A 21,632-nucleotide genomic window follows, 5' to 3' on the forward strand; every position below is an offset into this window, starting at 1 on the left:
TCATCAAATCTTACCTTTATGCATTCCCACATAGTATCAGCATTCGGGAGCAAGTATGAGGTGAAAGAAAAAAGGGTAAAATACATCCAAATACATCTATACAGCCCTCTTTGCATCCGAGAACGGTAGGATGGTGCGTTCAATGACCGTCGAAAAAGTAGGACAAATCGCATTAAACATTCAAAATCAGTGGAAATTGTTAGGGTATTGTAACAAAATAATATTTACCGTAATACAATGAGGAATTTCTACATATTTCAATGTGTTTTAAAAGAGAAATGAAATGACATTAGGTTTGCAATTTGGATGAAATGTTTTATGACTATTGCCTTATGTTTTAGGTATTTTCATTTGTACATTTCATGAAGGAAAAGTGCATTGAGGCAAATCTTTAATAATAATAGTCCTTTCTGAATGTTCCTAAATAGGCTTTTTACTTAAAAAAACATTTAGAATTTAAAACCAGTATCATAAATAAACTAATATTATTTGGAGCTGACACAAATAAACAAAAACATGTTAGTGTGAGAGGTCTCACCCGCTCACATTTTGTATTTGCTGAACGTTTGTGGGCGAGTTTAAGAGCTAATATGCTAATAATAAAGAAAAATAGTCATACAAAAATATGCTTGCTGACTGTATTGTTTTAAATAATGGCCCAAAGTTCCTAAATTGATATCCCTTTACATAAAATTGGATGGAATTATTGTTGTAGTTGCACATCAAATGGTTTACCACAAAGATATTTCCCATTCTTATTGTAGAGAAAAACTTGTGATTAAATGCGATTAAGTGTGAGTTAACTATGGACAAATTGCGATTAACATTTATATGTGTTTTTACGTCAAAAGAGGTGATGATGCAGGTACCAGGTACTGGTACTGGTACTAGGTTTCAAGATATCCAAGCTAATATAAAACAGAAAAAGAGAGGACAAAAGGTGATGAAGTATCTGAAAATGTTATTTTAAACAATAAAATAAGTAAAAATCATGAAAGCATGAAAATAAATGATGTACGATAAGAATAAAAACTATTCAACAGACAATTCACTCACGCTTACGGTAGATAGGTGATGGTTCCAACAGCTTCAGACAAGTATGACTTCAAATGACTCAAGTATTAAAAGTATCAATATTTTCATTGGAATATAAATTTCAGAGCATGAATGGCAGGTGTCAGAAGTATGGATATGTCAGTATTGATGAACGTATATCATCATGATTACATGGAATAGGAGTGTGAATAAAGGTAGGGGAGGATAAAGCAGTGTCCAGCAGTGCCAATACAGTATGTACAGTATGTACAGTAAGTGTTCTTTAGGTGTGGTGGTCAGATGGCTGATGGGACTTTGCCTTTGATTAGTGCCCTGATTGGTGCTGAGCGGCTGCAGGCTCCATCTCATCTGTTGACTTCCAGGAATGAATGAGTACCGCAGATTGAGCTGGAGACCGCTGACAGCTTTTTAAAGACTGCCTGGAAAAGCCAGCAGCCCCCCCAGCCCCCAGGCAACGACAGCCTGTCACAGATGGCCAAGGTGGAAGACGTCCACGTCAATGCAAAGCGGGTCAAAATGCGTTGGCGGATTACGGTATATTGGCACATACTTGCTTGGAGGGGGTGGGACGGTACTTTTCACGGTACAGACACTAAAATATTGGGCTGATTGGACTGAATGTTGGGATATTGAGCCTTAAGGCAATTTTCCAACACAGTTTTTTATTAACATCCAAAATTAGTGGTAAAATGCTGCCTTGGTTTGAGTTGGCCCCCCTGGTTAGCATGCATGTATGTACTAGTATGTATCTACGTATGATAACGAATCTATGAACAGAATTAGGAATTAACTTTGTGTCTTTATTCCTGGAACTGAAATGTGAATTACTGAATATCTTCTTTCCCGGTAAAGGTTTTGACAATGTGGCTATGCCATATGACATATTATGCATACATATGCATACATATTATGCCCTCCAAGTATAATCCCCCCCCCCCCTTTGCAAAACCTGGTCAAAGTGATGTTAAATGTTCAGTTGTCCATTTGTAATTATTAAAGCTAGAATTATTGCCTATAAAATGTGCATTGTGTTCAAATTTTGAGGTGTCTGGAGCAAATTAATTGGATTTACGTCATTTTCTATGGGAAAACGTACCTTGGTTAGAGTTTGTTTTGGTTTGAGTCCGACCTTCTGGAACAAATTAATGACGCTAACCAAGACACCGCTGTATTTATCAGTAGTAACAATCAAGTTTGGTGCTGGTAGTGTCACGGTCTGGAGCTGCATGAGTGCTGCCAGCACCTTGGTTAGAGTTTGTTTGCGTTGTGTTCAAATTTTGGGGTGTCTGGAGCAAATTAATTGGATTTACGTCATTTTCTATGGGAAAACGTACCTTGGTTAGAGTTTGTTTTGGTTTGAGTCCAACCTTCTGGAACAAATTAATGACGCTAACCAAGACACCGCTGTATTAATCAGTAGTAATAATCAAGTTTGGTGCTGGTAGTGTCACGGCCTGGAGCTGCATGAGTGCTGCCAGCACCTTGGTTAGAGTTTGTTTTGGTTTGAGTCCAACCTTCTGGAACAAATTAATGACGCTAACCAAGACACCGCTGTATTTATCAGTAGTAACAATCAAGTTTGATGCTGGTAGTGTCATGGTCTGGGGCTGCATGAGTGCTGCCAGCACCTTGGTTAGAATTTGTTTGCGTTGTGTTCAAATTTTGGGGTGTCTGGAGCAAATGAATTGGATTTACGTCATTTTCTATGGGAAAACGTACCTTGGTTAAAGTTTGTTTTGGTTTGAGTCCGACCTTCTGGAACAAATTAATGACGCTAACCAAGACACCACTGTATTTATCAGTAGTAACAATCAAGTTTGGTGCTGGTAGTGTCACGGTCTGGAGCTGTATGAGTGCTGCCAGCACCTTGGTTAGAGTTTGTTTGCGTTGTGTTCAAATTTTGGGGTGTCTGGAGCAAATTAATTGGATTTATGTCATTTTCTATGGGAAAACGTACCTTGGTTAGAGTTTGTTTTGGTTTGAGTCCGACCTTCAGGAACAAATTAATGACGCTAACCAAGACACCGCTGTATTTATCAGTAGTAACAATCAAGTTTGGTGCTGGTAGTGTCACGGTCTGGAGCTGCATGAGTGCTGCCAGCACCTTGGTTAGAGTTTGTTTTGGTTTGAGTCCGACCTTCTGGAACTAATTAATGACGCTAACCAAGACACCACTGTATTTATCAGTAGTAACAATCAAGTTTGTTTGCGTTGTGTTCAAATTTTGGGGTGTCTGGAGCAAATGAATTGGATTTATGTCATTTTCTATGGGAAAACGTACCTTGGTTAGAGTTTGTTTTGGTTTGAGTCCGACCTTCAGGAACAAATTAATGACGCTAACCAAGACACCGCTGTATTTATCAGTAGTAACAATCAAGTTTGGTGCTGGTAGTGTCACGGTCTGGACCTGCATGAGTGCTGCCAGCACCTTGGTTAGAGTTTGTTTTGGTTTGAGTCCGACCTTCTGGAACTAATTAATGACGCTAACCAAGACACCGCTGTATTTATCAGTAGTAACAATCAAGTTTAGTGCTGGTAGCGTCACGGTCTGGAGCTGTATGAGTGCTGCCAGCACCTTGGTTAGAGTTTGTTTTGGTTTGAGTCCGACCTTCTGGAACAAATTAATGACGCTAACCAAGACACCACTGTATTTATCAGTAGTAACAATCAAGTTTGTTTGCGTTGTGTTCAAATTTTGGGGTGTCTGGAGCAAATGAATTGGATTTACGTCATTTTCTATGGGAAAACGTACCTTGGTTAAAGTTTGTTTTGGTTTGAGTCCGACCTTCTGGAACAAATTAATGACGCTAACCAAGACACCACTGTATTTATCAGTAGTAACAATCTAGTTTGTTTGCGTTGTGTTCAAATTTTGGGGTGTCTGGAGCAAATGAATTGGATTTACGTCATTTTCTATGGGAAAACGTACCTTGGTTAAAGTTTGTTTTGGTTTGAGTCCGACCTTCTGGAACAAATTAATGACGCTAACCAAGACACCACTGTATTTATCAGTAGTAACAATCAAGTTTGGTGCTGGTAGTGTCACGGTCTGGAGCTGTATGAGTGCTGCCAGCACCTTGGTTAGAGTTTGTTTTGGTTTGAGTCCGACCTTCTGGAACTAATTAATGACACGAACCAAGGCACCACTGTACTTATCAGTAGTAACAATCAAGTTTGGTGCTGGTAGTGTCTCGGCCTGGAGCTGCATGAGTGCTGCCAGCACTGGAGAACTGTGGTTCATTTGAGGGGAAATGTGAATTCTGACATGTGGAAAACCGAGCCACATGGCCCACATTGTCCCTTGAGATAATAGAATCCAACGGTTCCTGAAACGTAAGCGGTGTACTCACTCTTTGCTAGATGCTATATAAACTACTGTTTATGAAGTAGTAGTAGTGGTAATGACTGTATACTGTATACAGGTATGCTGTCAAAACCAGGATCAGATGTCAGTCAAACATACTGGCGGTAGTGTATTGGTCTGGTGCTGCTGGAGTGCAGCCATCACTGGGGAGTTGCGGTTCATTGCAGTGAAACATGAAGTGAGCCTTGGGAAGTGCAGTCATTTCCGTGAAATACTACTCTCTCTAAGCAGTGACAACAATGAAGTACAAGCACAGACATGCTGCCAAAGCCAATATCACACGTGCGTCCGTCCCTCCCACCCACCCACCCACCCACGCTACGGCGCCTCCAACACCAAGACATCATTTGCACCGTTGAGCAGAAGCAGCAGCTTCCTCTCCGCCGCCAATTAAACCCTGCTGATAATCACAGCTGCAAACCCTCCACGTGTGAGACTCGCGTACGGCCGCCGGTGTGAAGGCGTTGATGAGGCGAGGGAAGAGCACTGTGACCCCCACCGCAAAAGCAAGCATCCCCACCCACACCAACACCTTTGCACCCCTGCAGCATGACTTCTGAGCATCAGCGGCAGCACTCGTGTGTTAGGAGCCCATGCCTGTTCGTCACCTTAAAGCCCCTCCCCTTTTGACCCAACCTTGGAGGTGTGGCAGACCTTCTCTTTCACACTTCTTTCTTCCCCTCCAGGGAAAATCACGTTTACACAATTCATTCATTCATTTTCTACCGCTGGGGTACACCCTGGACTGGTCGCCAGCCAATCACAGGGCAAATATAGACAAACAACCATTCACACTCACCGTTTACACGATTCAACATAACCAAAAAGGCAGAGGAAGAAAAGGTGCTGATTGAATCCAACCCTCCCTGTCCCAGCAATTACTGATCATTTGCTCACTTCCTGCGTTTAAATGTCACCAGGGGCAATAATAAAGAATGTGCAGCAAATGAAAGATGTAAAAATGATGATGTCAGTGTAGTTAATACACCCTTGGAGGTAAGAAGGACTGGAAGAAATGAGAATTGGTGAGGATGAACCTCATGAAATATGATGAATGACTACTACCAGGAGAACCAGAGGATAGAGGGGGAGGTGCCATCTGCTGTGGCCCAGCAAGGTGCACTGTATTGGGGCACATGCTCCGAGCAGCTGGTGTGCGGCTACGGAGCTGTCTGGCAAATCTTTGGTTCTTTTCAAACGCCGGTACACAACAAGCGCCTGGCGTCACCGTGATGCTGCCGTTTCAGGCGGCTGAGGAGGAAGTGCCACATTGTACAGTAAACCTTGGATATATCGGACTCGGATATATCGGAAATTCGCTCACAACGGACAGATAAAAAAGAACCGATTTTTCTGTAATGCATTTCCAATAAAAATTCATTGCATATATCGGATTTTTTATAACGGATTTCGCCTATTTGGGACAAAATCTCCAGTCCCGTTCCAATGCATTTCCATGAAATTTCCCTCGCATATATCGGATGGCCTCATTGTGGCGCTCCGATTCGCCGAATCGTGACAGGCCGCTATACGACGTCATTTGCAGCGTTTGCAGCGTTGCCTGCGCGTCCAGGTACATTGGAAACATAATCAAGGAAGTGCCTTTTTATAACGGATAAAATCCCATTTACGCATATACCGGATATAAATCCCATATATGCGTAAAACGGACATTTTCCGGTATACGCATATAACGGATTTCGCTTATATCGGACAAAACCAGTGGGAACAATTGAATCCGATATATCCGAGGTTTACTGTATAAAATAAATAAATAATGCATACTATTGTGTGGAGCAACGACTAACTTAATCATGAAATTTCAATGAATGAAATAGTGTTTTATATTGGAAAAGAATAATCAATCACTTATTATCATCAGATGTAATTCTGCCGTTGTGTAATTGTTAGGTCGGGGATTCCGCGGATTAAGGGCGGAAAAAAACAGCCGTTTTGTTTAGACTTGCGTGCTTTGGTCTGTCGCCGCGGAAGGCAACACGCCAGCTCGGCACTAAAAGACGCTAAATGGCAATGACAGGAGGTCAAACCGCTGCAGCAGCGCCAGCATTCTCCTTCGCTGCCTTGTCTAACCAGGCTGCATGACCGCATGCTGTGTGAAGATGACACACAGATGGAACAGCCTGTCAAATCATAAACAATAATCATTAACACTTATTTCATATATTCTATTGCTGTTGTACGTCTGCTTTTAACAACAAGTTAGTTTTCTTGTTCTCTTTTCCTAATGTGATTTAAGCATGAAGAATGTACAAATAGCATTGTGCGCTCTAACCGTGACTCCTATTAGCACTGGATTGGTCATGCACATGTAGACATGTAATTAACTGAGAGGTGGGAGGCTTACACACACACACACACACACACACATGAGCGGCGGTGTGAATGAGAGGTGGAATGGGGGGAGGAGAGTGCCGACGAGGCAGGATTGATTTATTATCCCATCACCTTGACCTTGCTGACTTGTAGATGCGGCTCAATTAAGCCGGCTTGGCCTCTGGTGGCGAACACTGATCTACTCCTCTACACCTGCAAATGCAAAGTCTTAGACCACCACAATTTTCATTCCCCGCTGGTTCAAGCTGTGCGTCACACGTCAAAAAAACACTAAGGTCAGCTAAATGTTAACTGTCAAACTCCCACAGGCAATGGCAACATCTGAATGTCCTGTCGCCATCAGTTCTGGTGTTTGTAGCGTTCCCGGTTCAAGGAAAACCTGGTTTAAGAAAGTCTTTCATTAACAAAGTAGGCACAGAAAGGCAACGTAGCAAAATAACAAAGCAAAGGAAAATGTAAATCTCACCACGGAAGTAAGTGGAAGACAAGTTGAAGAAACCCTTTTAGTGCACGACAGTACTCCCTTCTTTATGCCGTTTAATTAGGTGAATTTCCATTTAGGATTTTGAATTTTAGAGTTAACATTAACAGGTTTTCTAAGTATGGTTACATCTACCCCGGGGTACATCCCGGATTGGTGGCCAGCCAATCACAAGAACTCTTATTGAGTCTTTGTAGCCAAATGGAGAGCTAGATATCCACTCTTTCGTCTGTGAAAATGGTCAAAACTGTCATGATCGTCCCGCCGCTCCCTTGGCGGGAACTCTCATGGTGGAAACTCAGCAAGATGACACCAGGACAATGAGATAAGAATTTCACTTTCAACACAAAAGGGAGGTGAACAACTCCCACCCCCACACACGCCATCCGTAATTCTTTGGAATAGTCCCGGGAAAAAGCTTTCCACAGGAATATCTGGCACTGTATGCTTGATTAGGATTAGATATTGATTTGTTGTGTTCTCTCAGCATGATGGATGATGAGCTTCACAACTAATAATGGCCATTGCCCTTGATGGGTAAATCAAGACGATAACCCCTTTTTACGCCGCCTGGAAAGGCTGCCATTTACATGCATTGTTGCCGTAGCTAAACCATCACACACAATATTCCCATTGATTGCGTCACTGTGAGAAAGCACATCCCATTGTGGAAATATCTGGCTTCCATGGGTTCTGTGTCAGTTTGTCTGCAACCCATCTAGGGAGGAAACCAGTCAGACCCCCTGCTGGTTACGTCAAGGCGTAACAACTACACATATTAACTATGTTTATTTATTTATGGTGTGAAAGCGCACACAAATGTGGAAATATCCCCCTTTGCTGGGTGTGGTATTTATTTGCTTTCCAACCCATTCAGGCAAGAAAGTAGCTTCTGGGCCCAAATCACTGGGACCACCGATTGGTTAAAGTGAAATGCAATATGCCTCCATTGCTTCTTGGCCTAGTGACTACACCAGGGGTGGGCAAACTTTTTGACCCGTGGGCCGTGTTGAGTTTACAAAAACTGTCCGATGGGGGGGGGGGGGGGGGCAAAATATATTTGACACACACACTATTTTTATGCTTATAATACTAACAGTCCACCTTGAATTATGTGTCTAATTTTATCTGTAAAAGTGTCATGCTATAAGCTATATGTTGTAAATATGTAAATATTTGTAAATAAAATAAATATATAAAAAACATGAATAGAAATTAAAAAAATAAATAAATAAATAAAAATATTAAAAAATAAATACATAAATAGATACATAAATAAATAAATTTCTATATATGTATTTGACACACACACTATTTTATGCTTATAATACCAACAGTCCACTTTGAATTATTTGTCTAATTTTATCTGTAAAAGTGTCATACAATTAGCTATATGTTGTAAATATGTAAATATTTGTACATAAAATAAATATATAATAATAAAAATACACCAATAGAAATAAATAAAAAATAAATAAATAAAAAATAAATACATAAATAAATAAATTTCTATATATGTATTTGACACACACTATTTTATGCTTATAATACCAACAGTATATAATAAAAAAAAGACATAAATAGAAATAAATCCAAAATAAATAAATCCAAAATAAATAAATACATTTCTATATATGTATTTGACACACACACTATTTTATGCATATAATACCAACAGTCCACTTTGAATTATTTGTCTAATTTTATCTGTAAGTGTCATACTATTAGCTATAGGTTGTAAATATGTAAATATTTGTAAATAAAATAAATATATACAAAAAAACAAACAAACAAATAAATAAATGTACCTTTTTTTCCAGCGCACTGTAAACATCAGACCACATCAAACTACGAAATTGAATTTTACAGTTTTTTGTTTGTTGTTTTTTTGTTACTGAATAAGACATCCGACCAGTCACGTTGCCAGCATGTACATATGTTGAAGTAGAAATACTTAGAAATACTTAGACTAACTGGCGGGCCGGATTCAAACGCTTGGTGGGCCGCACGTGGCCCCCGGGCCGTAGTTTGCCCACCCCTGGAGTACACATACAAATGCTGTTTCTCTGTGTCCCCGTTTGCTGGGTTCTTTGTCCATTTGCTCTGCAACCCGTTTAAGCAGGAAACTTGCTAGTCCTGAATTACTTGGCGCTCCCTGCTGGTTACTTTAAGGCGTAACGATTGCACATACAAACTGCGTTTGCCATTCTGTGAAAGCAAACACAGCTTTGGCAATATGGGCTCCATATCAAGTTGCTCTGCAACCCATTTAGGCAAGGAACTAGCGGGGCCTAATTCACTTTCAGCCCCCTGCTGGTTACCCCACAGCATAACAACCTCACATACAGCATACAACTGTGTTTGTCATTGTGTGAAAGAAAACAGCTTTTGGCAAAGTACCACTTTCCTGGGTCCTGTGTCAATTTGCTTTGCAACCCATTTAGGCAAGAAAGTAGCTGCCGGACCCAAAATGAAAGTGAAATGCATTATGCATGCATGACTTCAAGGTACACACAAACTGTTTCTCTTTGCGTGAAAATGTACAAACATCACAATTGCTGGGGTATTCTGTGACTATTTGCTCTGCAACCCATTTAAGCAGGAAACTTGCTGGGCCTGAATAACTTGGACCCCCGTGCTGGTTACTTCAGGGCATAACAATAACACATACATTAGTGCACAATATCATGCTACCCTAAGTTAATTTGCTCTGCAACCCGTTTAGGCAGGAAACTAGTTGGGTCTGAATCACTTGAGATGCATGCTGGTTTAAGTGAAATGCCTTATGCATCCATTACTTCAAGGTGTAGCGACGGTATGTGAAAGTGTACACGGTTGTAGAAATACAGCTGAGATATTCTGCACACATAAAAACTGTGTTTGTCATTCTGCGAAAGCACACACAGTGTAGGAACATTCCATTTTGCCGGGTTCCGTGTCGATTTACTCTGCAGCCCGTTTAGGCAGGAACCCCGCTAATCACTTGGAGCACCCTTCTAGTTACTTCAAGGCGTAATGACGAGACATACACAGTCATTGTGTGAAAGCACACACACCTTTGGCAATGTTGCATGTTTGCCTTGCAACCCATTTAGGCAAGAAACACACAGAGTGTGATTGCCTTGAAGCTTGTTGATTAGTGCAAGGAAAAAGGACTAAACACGTTTTTCTGGCGAAGTGAAAGCGTATGCAGGTGTGGCAATATCCCATGACCCCCGGGTTTCTGTGTGGATTTGCAACCCATTTAGGCAGGAATCTCGCCGGGTAATCACTTGGACCCCCCTCCCCCTTTCTGTGTGCAATGAAATGCATTACGCCTCATGGAATAGCAAGTACAGTAAACCTCGGATATATCTGATTCAATTGTTCCCACTGGTTTTGTCCGATATAAGCGAAATCCGTTATATGCGTATACCGGAAAATGTCCGTTTTACGCATATATGGGATTTATATCCGGTATATGCGTAAATGGGATTTTATCCGTTATAAAAAGGCACTTCCTTGACTATGTTTCCAATGTACCTGGACGCGCAGGCAACGCTGCAAACGCTGCAAATGACGTCGTATAGCGGCCTGTCACGATTCGGCGAATCGGAGCGCCACGATGCGGCCATCCGATATATGCGAGGGAAATTTCATGGAAATGCATTGGAACGGGACTGGAGATTTTGTCCGAAATAGGCGAAATCCGTTATAAAAAATCCGATATATGCAATGAATTTTTATTGGAAATGCATTACAGAAAAATCGCTTCTTTTTTATCTGTCCGTTGTGAGCGAATTTCCGATATATCCGAGTCCGATATATCCGAGGTTTACTGTACACATAAATTGTGTTTCTCCGTGTATTCCACCGTGTGAGGGTCAGAAGGCTCAGGTTTAATGAACCAATCCTACCTGCAAACGCTTTGGAGATGTGGTCCTTCTTCCATTCCCAAGGTTGGTCATACTCGTCTGCCGGTCTTTCGTCGTCTTGCGGCAGCCTGCTGCTCTCCTTGCCCTCCTCCTGGGTGTCCCCGAACGTAAAGCCCAGCGACTGGCCTCGTGCATCTTCGTAAGGGGTGTCATACAACTGTAGTCCGCCCCGTGCCCGTCCTCCCACGCCTGCCCCTGGGCCACGCTGCAGCTCTGTCAAAGCAGACGCAAAGCACCCTCAGATCATAAAATTACATGCTCATGTAAAAAAAAAATCCGCAATACTTTGTCACCGAGAACGCCTGTTGAGAGCGGACTAGAATGAAAGAAGCAGGACAAATGATATTTGAGCAGCTTGCGGAGGGTTCAGAATCTCATATTGGGGGCTTAACAAGGCTTTGGGCTCCAATGCCAAGCAGCATAAAAAGCGGCACCCCCCCCCCCCCCCCCCGCCCCCCCAACCCCCCACTCATCCCCACGACTACCCCCCCGGCAGCAATCTAACACCGCTCTCAACACCATCCCCATGAAAATGTTCATCTCTTTCTCAGCAGGGACCCGCTGAGGACTATTTCTTGGAGTCAAAGATGGCCGTGGGACAAAAGGATTCTTGACGCGAGCAAGGGAAGTTAATCAGATTCCTGCACCTCATCACCAGCCGCCTCAACGCTTATCTGATGACCTCAAAAATGCGCCCGTTTAAACAGGTGGCACCAAAGGGAAAATGAAGGAGTCGGCATCTTTTGTGTCCACAGCCTGCAGCTTTGCAAAGAAAAGCAGGATGGAATAGAAGTCGTCAATGGCGAAAGGCAGCGGGCAACTTTAACCTTCACACCATAAGACACCACCATCGGGCTGCCCGGCAGTCACCATGGCGACCAAAGGGAGGCCCTGGGGAAAGGCCATGAGGCTGGGAAGGGAAAGGAAAATGGAGGCAGCGCCGAGGAGCGAGGCAATAACAGGCGGGTGAGAGCAGGAGGAGGAGACGATGGTGGGATGGGGGGGGGTGAGTGTGTACGCACGCTATCTGTCAGCGTTTGATGTTAAGTCATGGTGACAGAAGCACGGCAGCGCAGGACGCCGCTCTACCTGCGCTCGCTGGGGGACCCGAGGTGTCGGCGGGCCTGCCGGGAGATGGCGAAGATGAAGGCGGTGCCATAAAAACACGCTTGTAGGGAATAAAATGAGATATCCATGGGAAACATGATGGAGGGGAACACAAGCACGCAGTGGGGAGGGAGAGAAAACAGTGATCTTCCAAGGAAGGTGAGAGGATGGGGGGGGGGGGTCTGGGACATAAAGATGCATGCAGGATGATACCAGGGACTGGAGGGCAGATTTTCACTCTCAGAAACTAAAGTGAAGAGAAAATTATGATGCTTTCAAAGCCTTGTCGAACGCTTCAAGGCAGACACATGTGCAAAAGTATTGAGACACGAGAAAAAATATGGACTTTAGAATCAGTGTGGACATTTTATGGCCATTTGCAAGGTCAAAATTGTGTCTTGGTAAAATCAATTAATATTAGGAGGGCATAACACAGTCAGGCCAATACAGAGAAATTATAACATCATACCGATACATTTGATAAAAATAGCTCCAAGTGAGGGCTGTACGGTGGATGAGTGGTTAGCATGTAGGCCACGCAGACGCGAGATGGAAAGACCTGGGTTGGAGTTTGCATGTTCTCCGCGTGTACGTGGCTTTTCTCCGGGTACTCAGAGTACACAATAAAACCTTATCAGCCACATGAAACAGAAAAGAGACCTCCGTAGCGGCACACCGGCTGCTTGGAGCGTGTGTCCCAATACAGTGCACCTTGCTGGGCCACGGCAGGTGGCTCCTCCCCCCTATACTCTGGTTCTCCACGTCATATTTTATTAGGACTAAATTAATCCAATCCTAATTTCTTCCAATCCCTCTTACCTCCACGTGTGCACTAACGCGACACAGAAATTTAAAAAGTAGATGTTATCGGTAACGAGATACCGTGCATCTCTAATTAAGATGAACTATAATTGCAAAATGTCGGTGAAGTAAACTCCTCAATAACTGCTCATGGTATGACAAGACAAAAATGTCGGGAAACACTGTTATAGACCACCACAATGTATCATTGTCTTTGTTAGAAAAACAAGCTAGCCTTTGAGACATATAAATGGACCAAATGGAAGCACCTTAGAAATACTAAAACTGTCAACTGTGAACAAACACAAGCACAGTGGACAGTTGTACAGTAAACCTCGGATATATCGGATTCAATTGTTCCCACTGGTTTTGTCCGATATAAGCGAAATCCGTTATATGCGTATACCGGAAAATGTCTGTTTTACGCATATATCGGATTTATATCCGGTATATGCGTAAATCGGATTTTATCTGTTATAAAAAGGCACTTCCTTGACTATGTTTCCAATGTACCTGGACGCGCAGGCAACGCTGCAAACGCTGCAAATGACGTCGTATTGCGGCCTGTCACGATTCGGCGAATCGGAGCGCCACGATGCGGCCATCCGATATATGCGAGGGAAATTTCATGGAAATGCATTGGAACGGGACTGGAGATTTTGTCCGAAATAGGCGAAATCCGTTATAAAAAATCCGATATATGCAATGAATTTTTATTGGAAATGCATTACAGAAAAATCGGTTCTTTTTTATGTCCGTTTTTTTTTTCCGATATATCCGAATCCGATATATCCGAGGTTTACTGTAGTATACATTAATTCACAAATGAGTCGTAATGCTTTATATGTACATCTAAGTGTATCTGGTCTCATGGGTTCTTCCTGTACAAAAGCTGTGAAAAAGACCAATAAAGCCCACTTCTAAGGCCATAAAAGGAACGAGACAATGCTTGTCTAAACTCCCCAGTGTCTCCATCCAGCTGCTACAAGAAAAAAAAACGCTTTGAGATCTGCGATTGCAACCCATCTGCAATTACAGGGCAAAGGAACGGAGCGTGCATTTGTTAAATCTCGACATTAACATCTCATTGGACCGCCAATGAGGCAGCGTTAGCGGCATCACAGAAGGGGCAGGACAATCATTTGCTAAAAGAGCGATTACACAGACAGCCAGACTCCCCTCGGGGCTGAGGAGAGCCCTCAAGATGAAGGCAGATATCGGGGAAGGAGGAGGAGGGATGATGGTGGCGTTGGAGAGGACTTTAACGCTAAATGGCTGAGGCAGGAACAGGCAGACAGAGATGTTACAGGAGGAGATACAAATGGAAAACGGGAGATGCGAGTGAGATGATGCGGGAGGGAGGCTTGGCGGTGGAAGACCCCAGGGGCAACAACTCAGACAAAAAAGAATTAGAGGTACTCCTCAGTCTACGTACTACTTGTATTCCTGAAATGTTGAGTTTTTGTGTACAGTACATCCTTCCTAGCAAGATAGTGCCAAATAACGACAAGGCAGCCCCGAAGTGTCCCTACATCATGTTATGTCTGGATTTACATTTAGACTTTAGTAAATTAGTTAAAATTCTACCATGCTAACAGTTAGCATGCTACCACCTAGCAAACTAGCACAAGGTGCTGAAAGTGCCAAGGCAGTTCTGTAGTGTCCCTGCAACAGGACATTTTTGTATTTGCATTTAGAAATTAGTAAATTAGCTAAAAGGGTAACGATTAGCATGCTAACACGAAAAATTCCAAGGCAGTTCTATAGTGTTCCTATACCATGCCATGTTTGTATTTGCATTTAGAAATGAGTAAATGAGCTAAAATGCAAACATGCTAACAATCAGCACGCTAGCACCAAACGTTCCAAGGCAGTTCTATACTGTCACTACACCATGCCATGTGTGTATGCGCATTTCAAAATTACTAAATTACATAGAAGGCTTACATACTGACAATTAGCATGCTAACACCAATTTTTAAGGCTGTCTTATAGTGTTCCTACACCATGCCGTGTGTATTTGCATTTAAAAATTAGTAAATTAGGTCAAATGCAAGCAGGCTAAAAAATAGCATGCTAACACCAAAAGTTCGAAGGCTATCCTATATTGTTCCTACACCATGCCATTTTTGTATTTGCATTTAGAAATGAGTAAATTAGCTAAAATGCAAATATACTAACGATTAGCACGCTAGCACAAAATGTTCCAAGGCAGTTCTGTAGTGTCACTACACCATGCCATGTGTGTATATGCATTTAGAAATGACTCAAATAAATTAGATACAAGGCTAACATGCTATTAGAAATGACTAAATTAGATACAAGGCTAAAATGCTAAGAATTAGCATGCTAACACCATACGTTCCAAAGCTGTCCTATGGTGTCCCGACACCATGCCGTGTGTATTTGTGTATTTAGAAATTAGTAAATTAGGTAAAACATGATAGCATGCTAACAAATGGCATGCTTACACCAAAAGTTTGAAGGCTGTCCTAGCATGTTCGTACACCATTGCATTGCATTTAGAAATTAGTAAATGAGCTAAAATGTGAACATGCAAACAATTAGCATGCTAGCACCAAATGTTCCAAGGCTGTCCTACAGTGTTCCTACATAATGCCATGTGTGTATTTGCATTTAGAAATGAGTCAATTACCTAAAATGCTAGCATGCTAACACCAAAAGTTCCAAGGCTGTCCTATAGTGTTCCTACGCCATGCTGTGTGTATTTGTGTATTTAGAAATTAGTAAATTAGGTAAAATGCTAGCATGCTAACAAATGGCATGCTGACACCAAAAGTTCTAGGCTGTCCTAGCATGTTCGTACACCATTGCATTGCATTTAGAAATTAGTAAATGAGCTAAAATGTGAACATGCAAACAATTAGCATGCTAGCACCAAATGTTCCATGGCTGTCCTACAGTGTTCCTACATAATGTCATGTGTGTATTCGCATTTAGAAATGAGTCAATTACCTAAAATGCTAGCATGGTAACAGCATACGTTCCAAGGCTGTCCTATACTGTCCCTACACCATGCCGTGTGTATTTGTGTATTTAGAAATTAGTAAATTAGGTAAAAAAATGCTAGCATGCTAACAAATGGCATGCTTACACCAAAAGTTCAAAGGCTGTCCTATCATGTTCGTACACCATTGCATTGCGTTTAGAAATTAGTAAATTAGCTAAAATGTGAACATGCAAACAATTAGCATGCTAGCACCAAAGGTTCCAAGGCTGTCCTATAGTGTTCCTACATAATGCCATGTGTGTATTTGCATTTAGAAATGAGTCAATTACCTAAAATGCTAGCATGCTAACACCAAAAGTTCCAAGGCTATCCTATAGTGTCCCTACGCCATGCCGTGTGTATTAGTGTATTTAGAAATTAGTAAATTAGGTAAAAAGCTAGCATGCTAACAAATGGCATGCTTACACCAAAAGTTCGAAGGCTCTCCTAGCATGTTCGTACACCATTGCATTGCATTTAGAAATTAGTAAATTAGCTAAAATGTGAACATGCAAACAATTAGCATGCTAGCACCAAATGTTCCATGGCTGTCCTACAGTGTTCCTACATAATGCCATGTGTGTATTTGCATTTAGAAATGAGTAAATTACCTAAAATGCTAGCATGCTAACACCAAATGTTCCAAGGCTGTCCTATAGCACCATGCCATGTCAATCACCGTCACCGACCGACGTTACGCAAAACATGAATGTTAATGTGCGTATTTTTTTGACAAATAATGGGATGAAATTACAGGATAAAACTCGAAACCCTTCCCATTGTGTAACATGAAAAGCATAATCAGTACTTCATTGTTTCACTAACCCGTTATGACTCTTTGGGCCTCATAAGGTTCCATGTAGCCATTGTTCTCAGAGGGAACCGGTCTCACATCCGGCTCTGGTCGATGGTCCAACCGGGCATCAAAAGGGTCTGAATAATCCGTGTCCCCTGCCAGGGGAGCGGACGGCACCGTCTAATAAAAAAGGACAGAAGATATTTCAGCATATGAAGAGCTTGCAACCAAAAGGCGCTAAATCCAATTTTCACTAAGTTGCATGTTTTTCATGAGTTTAATAGACCTCTGTCATGTGTATCCAAATCACATATTTTGGTCTTGAAATCATTTTAAAAAATGTGAAAAAAAGTGATGTGAAATTTATGCTTTCAACCAAAAGGCGCTATTTCCATTTCAGATTTCAACCAAAAGGAGCTAAATCCCTTTCTTTATTCTTTATTCTGATTGGCCCAAGTTTCCCATCTATTGATAATCTGACCAATCAGAGAGAAGAATACAATTGGCACTGCACATACAGAAAGCCAGTATCAGTGCGCATCCTGTTTTGTTTGTGTACATGAAGTACACGTATGATAGTTACAGTATGTTATGCAATTCAGGAGAACACAAATTGTGTTTTTACAGTATTCTGTAACATGGAAGTTTTTTTTACGCCATAAAAGGCATGTCTCTACCTTGACACCTCCAACTTTCATGAGAAACATTATTTTACTTGTACTAAAAAACATACAATGTAAAGAGTTTGGAATGAGATGATTTTTGTCACTGTCACCTTCATGGTGCATCAAAAATATGAGCACTGCTTTTAATAACATTTTTATTAATTTAATTCATAATAATTATTTTGTATTGTATGTTGAGAATGGCTTCTGTGTTGTAATTATTTTATTAGCACAGCACATTAAAGCACCTTACGTTCTTTTACAACAATGCCATTGAAGAAGTTAAAGGTGACTTCAAATTTATTTCAGCCAAAAGGCGCTAAATCCGAAAAAGAATTAATTAAAAAATATATATAAAATACATGGTGTGTGCAGGATTTTTATAGCATGCATTTTTATGACCTATATTGATAGCTCTTTCATTTGCAATATAGACTTGATGACCAAATAGATTGATATGTGCGTAATTAAAAATCATTGATTTTCTCGAAATCAGTCAAAATGGATTTAGCGCCTTTTGGTTGCAAGCTCTTCATATAAGACCACCGGGTATTCGTAGTGAAGACGAGAAGCTGAAGAAAAAGGCATTGTTGCTGATGAATGCTGGCAGAGTGCAGACAAAGCAGCACATCCCCACTCGGACGCTTGCTACGCTAATATTGTCACACTTGTTTGCAAACAACAACAAAACATTGCTGTTGCAGATGTTATATTTAGCGATAATAAAAATGTCTTCCTGTCTTAGACATAATCGACATAAAAAGGCATAAAACGACATAAGAGCGTCCTCCGTATTTGGATGCCCAAATGGAACTAATGTATTCACTGAGAGTCGTAATTCATGAGGGAAACGGTGGCTTCACTGGCTCAGTAATGGCTACAAAGCTAACCATATGGTCATCCACATCCACACACAGGCTTTGGCACAAACCTGGACTATGTGCCTTTGTCTCAGTTATTACAGAATCACTGCACCTAAAGTCAAAATCTTGTCACGTTTTAATCTTGCAAAATCTTGTGGCGCCCAGACTATTTTTTATTGACAGGAGGTTTAAACCCAAGGGATCGTCACCGCCTCTAATTTGACAGACTGTTCCTGCCCATCCATCCTTATCTCATCCTTCCACGGTAGATGTTCCAAAATGTATGCTAACATATTTGCGCCACACATTGGCTGGCGGAGCGGGATCAATAAAGCTGTCACGGTGACGGTAAATGAGACAAGAGAGTGTCGGGAAAGTGCTTCCACCCTTTCCCTCCATCCGCTCTCACACGCTCCATTTGTCACCTCCCGCTGAGAGAGACATGCTGAGGTTCTTACCGGTTCTTGCTGATCATCTAAGGAGATGGCGCTCAGCAGGATCTTAGTTCGCCCCAGGTCCTGTGAGTCCACTTTGATGAGTCTGTGTTTGGGAGATTTCACGTCTGGGCTGGAGGACTTCATGGGCGAGCCGTACACCGGGGTGGCAGGTTCCGACGTCCCGGATTCGGCCCTGGATCGGTTTTCTGCGTCCTCATACGGATCCTCAAAGTCAAGTTCCCTCTGGAGGCGGTAGGCTTTCAGGATCTCGCTTTCTGTGTAGTCCGGCGTGGGAGGTTGCGGGGGCACCTTCCTGCTGCCAAAACTCAGGTAGTCTTTGAGCCACTTTGCCATCGCGCCTCTGCTTCCGTGCGGTAGAAGAGACTGGAAGGGCAAGACAAGGACAGGTAGGTTATTTCAGGAGTGTGGCACAGTGAGCGCTGCCCTCAGAGAATATCACCTGGGGCCTCACCTATTTCCTGAAAATGTGATTTTTTCTGGAGCGTATTTTGTGGCAGTTTCTGCCTACCCCCTCATTGGACGGACACTTTGAAACATGACACTCATTTTGGGCCTTAGCTTTCTTGAAAAAACAATTTTCTTGAGAATATTGTTGGTGGTTTCTGCTGACCAGTTCACTGGCTAGACACTAAAACCCCCTGGTTTATGACACTTAGTTTGGCTTCATCTATTTCCTGAAAATGTGATTTTCTGGAGCGTATTTTGTGGCAGTTTCTGCCTAACCCCTCATTGGACAGACACTTTGAAACATGACACTCAGTTGGGGCCTTAGCTTTCTTGAAAAACTGATTTTCTGGAGAATATTGTTGGTGGTTTCTGCTGACCAGTTCACTGGCTAGACACTAAAACCCCCTGGCTTATGACACTCAGTTGGGGATTCATCAATTTCCTGAAAATATGATTTTCTGGAGCGTATTTTGTGGCAGTTTCTGCCTACCCCCTCATTGGACGGACACTGATTTTATGGAGAATATTGTTGGTGGTTTCTGCTGACCAGTTCACTGGCTAGACACTAAAACCCCCTGGTTTATGACACTCAGTTGGGGCTTCACCTATTTCCTGAAAATGTGATTTTCTGGAGCGTATTTTGTGGCAGTTTCTGCCTAACCCCTCATTGGACAGACACTTTGAAACATGACACTCAGTTGGGGCCTTAGCTTTCTTGAAAAACTGATTTTCTGGAGAATATTGTTGGTGGTTTCTGCTGACCAGTTCACTGGCTAGACACTAAAACCCCCTGGCTTATGACACTCAGTTGGGGATTCATCAATTTCCTGAAAATATGATTTTCTGGAGCGTATTTTGTGGCAGTTTCTGCCTACCCCCTCATTGGACGGACACTGATTTTATGGAGAATATTGTTGGTGGTTTCTGCTGACCAGTTCACTGGCTAGACACTAAAACCCTCTGGTTTATGACACTCAGTTGGGGATTCATCAATTTCCTGAAAATATGATTTTCTGGAGCGTATTTTGTGGGAGTTTCTGCCTACCCCCTCATTGGACGGACACTTTGAAACATGACCCTCAGTTGGGGCCTTACCTTTCTTGAAAAACTGATTTTCTGGAGAATATTGTTGGTGGTTTCTGCTGACCAGTTCACTGGCTAGACACTAAAACCCCTTGGTTTATGACACTCAGTTGGGGATTCATCTATTTCCTGAAAATGTGATTTTCTGGAGCGTATTTTGTGGCAGTTTCTGCCCAACCCCTCATTGGACGGACACTTTGAAACATGACACTCATTTGGGGCCTTAGCTTTCTTGAAAAACCGATTTTCTGGAGAATATTGTTGGTGGTTTCTGCTGACCAGTTCACTGGCTAGACACTAAAACCCCCTGGTTTATGACACTCAGTTGGGGCTTCATCTATTTCCTGAAAATGTGATTTTCTGGAGCGTATTTTGTGGCAGTTTCTGCCTACCCCCTCATTGGACGTACACTTTGATTGGACACTAGACGGACACTGATTTTATGGAGTAATATTGTTGGTGGTTTCTGCTGACCAGTTCACTGGCTGGACACTAAAACCCCCTGGTTTATGACACTCAGTTGGGGATTCATCTATTTCCTGAAAATGTGATTTTCTGGAGCGTATTTTGTGGCAGTTTCTGCCTAACTCCTCATTGGACAGACACTTTGAAACATGACCCTCAGTTGGGGCCTTACCTTTCTTGAAAAACTGATTTTCTGGAGAATATTGTTGGTGGTTTCTGCTGACCAGTTCACTGGCTAGACACTAAAACCCCCTGGTTTATGACACTCAGTTGGGACTTCATCTATTTCCTGAAAATGTGATTTTCTGGAGCGTATTTTGTGGCAGTTTCTGCCTACCCCCTCATTGGACGGACACTTTGATCGGACACTGGACGGACACTGATTTTCTGGAGAATATTGTTGGTGGTTTCTGCTGACCAGTTCACTGGCTAGACACTAAAACCCCCTGGTTTATGACACTCAGTTGGGGCTTCATCTATTTCCTGAAAATGTGATTTTCTGGAGCGTATTTTGTGGCAGTTTCTGCCTACCCCCTCATTGGACGGACACTTTGATCGGACACTGATTTTCTGGAGAATATTGTTGGTGGTTTCTGCTGACCAGTTCACTGGCTAGACACTAAAACCCCCTGGTTTATGACACTCAGTTGGGGCTTCATCTATTTCCTGAAAATGTGATTTTCTGGAGCGTATTTTGTGGCAGTTTCTCTCTACCCCCTCATTGGACGGACACTTTGATCGGACACTGGACGGACACTGATTTTCTG

At 42.2% G+C, this 21,632-nt stretch overlaps 1 protein-coding gene across 11 annotated transcripts in view; it reads right to left on the reverse strand.

Moving 5' to 3' along the window:
* shdb (Src homology 2 domain containing transforming protein D, b) overlaps window positions 1–21,632 on the reverse strand; it is a 69,569-nt gene that overhangs the window by 38,261 nt on the left and 9,676 nt on the right. For all 11 annotated transcript variants that reach the window (XM_058074357.1, XM_058074358.1, XM_058074356.1 and 8 more), the window contains 3 exons: window positions 18,871–19,233; window positions 16,914–17,064; window positions 11,153–11,383 (listed from right to left, as the gene is read on the reverse strand). In XM_058074357.1, coding sequence (XP_057930340.1) covers window positions 11,153–11,383; window positions 16,914–17,064; window positions 18,871–19,203 — 715 coding nt within the window. In that variant the 5' untranslated portion in view covers window positions 19,204–19,233. The remainder of the gene's footprint in view (window positions 1–11,152; window positions 11,384–16,913; window positions 17,065–18,870; window positions 19,234–21,632) is intronic.

This window comes from Doryrhamphus excisus, chromosome 5, assembly GCF_030265055.1.
Source record: "Doryrhamphus excisus isolate RoL2022-K1 chromosome 5, RoL_Dexc_1.0, whole genome shotgun sequence".
In the NCBI taxonomy this organism is placed as follows: domain Eukaryota; kingdom Metazoa; phylum Chordata; class Actinopteri; order Syngnathiformes; family Syngnathidae; genus Doryrhamphus; species Doryrhamphus excisus.